This window comes from Cebidichthys violaceus, unplaced genomic scaffold (genome assembly GCF_023349555.1).
Source record: "Cebidichthys violaceus isolate CVI_PGR_0920_01 unplaced genomic scaffold, fCebVio1.0.p SCAF_14, whole genome shotgun sequence".
NCBI lineage: Eukaryota > Metazoa > Chordata > Actinopteri > Perciformes > Stichaeidae > Cebidichthys > Cebidichthys violaceus.
Window position 1 is genome coordinate 10,741,827 of NW_027176307.1, and position 6,539 is coordinate 10,748,365.

A 6,539-nucleotide genomic window follows, 5' to 3' on the forward strand; every position below is an offset into this window, starting at 1 on the left:
TTGATTGAAAAACATTTATTGTTATTGCTCACAGTGCTCAGAGGTTGGAACAGAAATGTACAGTCAAAAAGTCAAGATGGCAAACATCTCTTAATTACTCACCAGTACCAGTATTCATTTTGGAATTCATCATTGAAGGGTTTCGTTAAAAACATTCTATGATAATTAACGATGAGATTAGTTTACCATAAGATATTAGTCTTAAGGCTGCTGTCAGAAGCTATCTGCACACAACACAAACACTAATAAGAAGTGATTAAAGCAGCCAGACAAAATGGAAATATGATCATCTGCGATATAGAAAGCTGCATTAGCAACTACAACAGGGTGGTGAGATTGTGTTCTCTACATTCACGGTGTGAAAAAACCCCAGAGGAACGACAGCATTTACACTTCTCTCAGTGATAGCAGGACTAGATTGACTCAAACCCACTTTGGCAGAAAAAGAAAATAATTGTTTACTTTTGTTAAATTTGTTAAACCATCAGGCAACTGACCACACAATATGCAAATAGAAAGATTATAATATTGGGCAAAACTGTTCAAACCTGGGGTGGAGCTGCACAACAGGGTTAGATGATTGAACACAGTGGTTACTTTTGAACATGTATGACACTTTAAGGCGGTAAAAAAAAGGGAAAACATACCCTCCCCCCCACACTTCAATGCACATGTATAAATAATCTTTATAGTTTACAAACTGTTAAAATGAGTCCAATCTTATCATAGAAGCTGATGTACTGCGTAAATATATTTATTATACTAATCTCTTTTGAAAATGACAGTAAATTCACTGATTTTATGAGACAAACGATTCATTTAAGTTATCAAGTAATTCAATTACTGTTAATTAAACACATACAGCAGATATCTGACCCTGTATCAGTTTCTGAGAGGTATTGAAACACAATACTACAGTGCGGCAGTAATGTGTGACTTACAAGTAGTAAAATGCTGCCATTTTAGGTAGTACACAGAGATAGCTCTGAGTTCAGAGACAACAGTATGCACCGCGGTGTCTTACATAGACTGGGACTTTCAGCAAAGCCCATAGAGTGCTACAGTGAAGACATTAATACTTTACTTATAATCAGCAGAGCTATAGATTGTTATGAATGTGACGCACTTTCTTACAACTGGCAATAGCTCCCAACTTTATTGCACATAGAAAAGGCTTAAAACCGCCACAGAAATTCAATGTTATATCATCGTTTTGACTCTTTTTATGACCATAACTTGTCAATGTATCGGTGATAATCTTACAGATTATATTGTATGTAGAATATACTGGGTGTTGGCTGAGTTGTTAGCATCATGAAGCTCCAGTTATTTCCTCTATAGCTCGGGGAAGACGTGGGGCTCCACCATGCCAGGTGAGAATCTGAAACGTGACAACCATGACTATACAGAGCTAAGTGGCAACTAGTACTTTGAGATTATAGTACCATTTTAGAATGAATTGTGTATTTATATACATATAATGAATGGTATATGGTTTTCTTAACTGTCTTGATACTCAGAAGGGTATTTTGAATAAAATGTTAGAATTAAAGATATTTGAAATAACTAACTGACCCAAGTGTGTTTGTGACATAAGATGCAGTGCACACAGTGCCTGCAGCAAATGTAAAAAATAAATAAATAAAGAAGCTAATATGAAAGCCATAGCTGGTGACAGAGCAGTGAGAACAGGACATTGGCACCATGGAAATGCTCACCAGGTGTAACCCCACGATCGGAGCCTGAAACTGGGTAAAAGATCAAACCGGAAGCAAGTGGGTACAGTACTGAGAAGAGTATTTCAGTATGCTGGTGGCTGAAGAAAAACAACTGTAAGTGTAAGAAAGCGTGTCCAGAAAATGGTAAAGCCCCATTACACAATGCATCTCACAGACAAGTGTTAAGGCTTTGTTGTATATGAGCTCGTAAAGAGACGTTGTCGGATAAAGAAATGCATCCATTGAGCTATATTTCCCAAAATCCATACCCAGTAAAAAGGTTAATACATTGCTGAGATTTTTGGCATGTGAAGTGCTGAGGTTGTACATCACAGTTTGTACAGATTATACTGTTAATAACAAACACTTTGGAAAATTGGCTCCGGTTTGTGTTTCGGTAAGTCCAAAAAAAAAACAAAAAACATCCAGCTGACAGAAAGCCACTCAGAGACTCTTATTGTATCGGTCCGTTCACCGTTACACAGAAAAATCAGAATACCTTGTAGAGTTTGCAGTACCGTGACATACCAACTTAAAAATACTCGTCGGTGAAAAGTAGACAAGCGAGACACTTGTATGAAAGAGCATCCAATAGAAGTGAAAGCTTTACAAAATGAGAAGTGAAAAGAGCTGAATAGAGTGTTTATTGTCTCAAAGTTTAAAAAGCATAGTATAGTAGATATATTACTCTTTTTATGTCATCTTTTCCAGCACAGTCCAGCTGACTTGTATTTGATTTTGGCTTTTGAATTTCATTATTGTTCTAGCAGCACCGTGCAAACAGTCTTCATCGATCCCTCGTCTGCCATCAGCTATAAAACTATCAATCCCAGCGTTTCCCCAGATACTTTGAAGCAGATATCACCGGGGTAAAGAGCAAGGCATGACTTTGTCAGATTGGCATTTACTAAGATTATCCATCCACTGCCCAAACATCATGATGTCCCCCTTTGCAGTGCTACAGTCCTCCACTCCAGCAGAGGGAGCTGTGTATCATGAAGTGAAGCCAGACTCCAGTGCTCCTACTTTCAGAGCCTGTGAACAACCAGCGGTGGGAGGAAAATATCCTGGAGGACACTCCTCTACTCTCCTCCCTTTATTAAGGAAGATCAAACGCCTCGAGAAACAAGAGGAAGATTAAGGGATGTCTTCCCCCTCTCCTCCTCCTCCTCCTCCTCCTCCTCCTTCAGGCTCAGGCTCCTCGGTGTGTGGGTGTGTTTGCGTGTCTGAGGGTGTGTGTGCGTGTCGCAGGCGGCTCCAGCCGGCCTTGTTCTTGTGCAGGTGACCCATCATGGTCTGGCTGAGCGGGCTGGGCTTGGTGAAGCGGTGCCACTCCTCGAACAGAGGCTCCACGATGTAGGAGATGAACCCTGAGAGAGAAAAATAAATAAAAATGGGTCATCTCCTAATCAGTTGAGGGACGGCTTGATGATGACACAGCTCACAGTTCTTGGTGCACTCTAGTACTCACCTATCTGAATAGCTGGGACAGAGTCCGCCTGCTGGTTACACAGAGGACTGATCTCCATGTTGAACTTTCTCTCCAGGTCACCTGTCAGGTCGACAGCCAAAAATTCAGAATCCACATGAATTAAAAAGAAGATACAACAAAATAGGACGGTGGTGCAGACGATCATAAAATCAGTAGGGCAATACGTTAACACTTTGATGAATGCCAAAAAGGTAGGAAACACAAGTTTATCACTCATAATCATCAGAGATGCACCGATTGTAATGTTCTTTTTAGAGACTGACCTGCGGATTACCATTTCTTTTCAGCATACACAGACATTTTTGTAACTTTTCTTTCATATAAAATTTAAATTCAATTCTATGTTCATATGAAAATATTGACTATTAAATAACTTACATTTTCTCTGAAACTTCACCAAGTTAAAAGGATCTTCTTGTTGTCAAATCCTCGTCTTTAAGGTTGTTGCTCCACGGCAAACTTTGGACTTGCAGGTGTTACAAATTGAGAGCTTTGTGTCTTCTTCACTCACGCTGAAGAACCTCCACACACACCGACAACATGTTGTGTGAGACCGGCTGTGACGTTACAGTCTGTGCCACTGAGTACAAGACATATCGATCGGTGCATCTCTAATGTCCAGGTATTAAAAACCATCCCTGGGAAGATTTACATCCATGTCTGAATCACAACTCGGAAGCTCCAAGTTTTCTGATATATATCCGACTTTGTGTTTAATAATACGAGGGTGCTTCAAAACCGAACAAACGTGTCCACTGCCAGGTGTCTATTTGCAGCATTAAAGTGCTACATACAGTCCCTTTCATAAGACAGAAGGTATTTTTTCCATACTTTACTTACCCTGCCTGTAGAATTCCTCACACACTCTCTCACTCCACTGTTTGCTCAGCTCCCAAACCCGACATGGATTACAGACATCTGCACACTTCAGAGCAATCTGAAGGCAAAGAGAGAGAGAGAGAGAGAGAGAGAGAGAGAGAGAGAGAGAGAGAGAGAGAGAGAGAGAGAGAGAGAGAGAGAGAGAGAGAGAGAGAGAGAGACGGATTCAGACGCACTGTGCAGCTACTCCAGCTGTACTGTCAAACGTAAGTATACATTGTAGTAAGACTTTTTTGTTTAACATGCATGGCTGCACTGTTGTCAGGCGGGTGTGCGCTATACCTGCAGTATAAAGTGCCTGTGTGAGGCGAGCTGAAGGTCCAGGTCCTGGTTATCCAGATGTTCTCTGAAGGTGGACAGGAACTCATTCTGCCTGCTGATGTCTGTCGCCAGGATGAGAGAGCCCAGCTGCTGTTCCATGTCCTGCCTGCAGAATAGATCATCATGCTGATGTGTGTGGTTGTGTGGTGGGTCAGCGGATTCCATCAGAGTACTGTCATCAAGTGACAGTTGGTAGACAACTACAAGTACCTTGATTTAGAATCGTAACACTCAGATGCTATGTAAGAAGGGCCAGCAATGTTTGTTTTGCCTCCGGAAATGATCTCAGTTTTATGTTGACAAGATCCTCATGATCCTTCTGTAAAGATCATACATGCTGATGTCCTGTATCCGGGTTTAAAGGGCTGGTGTATTGGATTTTTGGCAGTATCTATGGGTGAGGTTGTAGATTGTAACCAAACTGAAACTTCTACTGTGTGCCAAGCATGTAGTAGAGCTATGGTTCAAGGTACAAGCACTCACATGTGTAGCGTAGCTGATGATATGTTGATGTAGATCGTGTTGGTGGTGATGATTATTGCTGCTGTCCTTTTGCACACTGTGGGAATGTGAGTCAGACACCAGTGACTACTGTTGTTGGACTTCCAGCCCACGTGTATTCAGGACACCTCCGATGTCCCTTACTGTATTGTGTAGCGATGTTCTTTCTTGTAATGTAACATGCCTTGCCTTAAAACCAACTGCCCTCCTCCATAGCCATGCACATATGATAAAGATATATGTTGATTTCATAGTCTGTCTACTACAGAGCGCTGACATATGGAATCCTAATAAAAGATTTGTATAAATTAGGTGCTTATGTAAAAAAAAAAAAAGGTCTTACGACATGTCAGCAGGCAGGTGGGACAGCAGTCCTGACTCTCGCAGCATGCCCACAGTGGATCTCCAGTGGTGACTCTCCAGCACGGACGTGTTCTGTAAATGAGTTTCATACCGTCACCGCCTGCACACCTGAAACCTTCCGCACATTTCCACCCACGCACCGACACCCGTGTGCGTACCTGGTAGAGGGACGCCAGGTGGTGTCTGGTCTTAATGAGGAAGGGCTGGTTGACTCCAGGATGGTCCACGTCGTGGGCGGCTGCTGCCATCAGACCCAGGAACACGTCCAGGGGACTCAGACGCTCGGCCAGCTAGAACACACGAATGGCCGACGGGGGAAATTATCGTTCCTGACGTAGGAGGGACACTTACTGTCATTTCAAATGAAGCTGTCCTTCAAAGAAACCCTGAAGAGTTGGATTTATAGGGGCTATCCCCAGTAGTAGCTGGTTTCCTCAACAATGTCACCGTGTCAGAAGTATAATCATTTTATAAATACCAAACACTAAATAAATAAATTGGTACAAGATGTACATTTTACAGTTTTATGGATTTTCATTTTACAACAGACATAAGTGTGTGATGATAAATGCTTGATGCTCAGTAAACAGACAACATGGCGTATTGATCGGCGAAGCAGCCGGCCTGACGTCTCACGTGTGTGAGTGTGCGCTCGTTGTCTAGAACACGCTGTCGTGTGAGCTGTGCCGAATTCAATTTACTAATCTAAGTGCTTTTAACAAAATAGGTGCATTACAAAAGGTCTTAGCAGAGCAACAAAAGGACACTAAATCAATTATTGTATAAAAGGAAAAGATGCAGAGACTCTTAATCTGGTCAGAGGGCTTCAGGGATTTCTCCAGGCTGAGGATGGATGTGCTGTCGAGTCTAAGTGAGGAGGAATTATCCCGCAGGAGGAGAAGCTAATAGAATATGTCAAGGAGAAGCTCAGGCCTGGTAGTGTGTGTGTGTGTGTGTGTGTGTGTGTGTGTGTGTGTGTGTGTGTGTGTGTGTGTGTGTGTGTGTGTTTGTGTGTGAATACAGTATTATTCATTACCTTGGGCTCCTTCAGGTAGCAGTACATGGCTTGAGTGACATCAGCAGCATGAACAGCATTGTGATAGGGATTCTGGGAGTGGTAGTCCTCCTGCACCATGCCTGGCAAGACAGAACAAGACAAAAGAAGCAGTTGACATCAGTCTGGAATTTCCTAGAAATTAAGCCCCGCCAAAAAAAGGCCGCTGGGTGCACTTTTTAACGGACTCGAGCTATACTTAAAAGTTGTT

At 42.2% G+C, this 6,539-nt stretch overlaps 1 protein-coding gene across 2 annotated transcripts in view; it reads right to left on the reverse strand.

Annotated features, from left to right (window-relative positions):
• The window catches only part of LOC137871157 (3',5'-cyclic-AMP phosphodiesterase 7B-like), a 16,873-nt gene continuing 10,334 nt past the window's right edge, over positions 1-6,539 (reverse strand). For both annotated transcript variants that reach the window (XM_068708801.1, XM_068708800.1), the window contains 7 exons: positions 6,311-6,411; positions 5,433-5,564; positions 5,255-5,346; positions 4,372-4,516; positions 4,051-4,147; positions 3,190-3,270; positions 1-3,088 (listed from right to left, as the gene is read on the reverse strand). In XM_068708801.1, the coding sequence (XP_068564902.1) occupies positions 2,856-3,088; positions 3,190-3,270; positions 4,051-4,147; positions 4,372-4,516; positions 5,255-5,346; positions 5,433-5,564; positions 6,311-6,411 (881 nt within the window). In that variant the 3' untranslated portion in view covers positions 1-2,855. The remainder of the gene's footprint in view (positions 3,089-3,189; positions 3,271-4,050; positions 4,148-4,371; positions 4,517-5,254; positions 5,347-5,432; positions 5,565-6,310; positions 6,412-6,539) is intronic.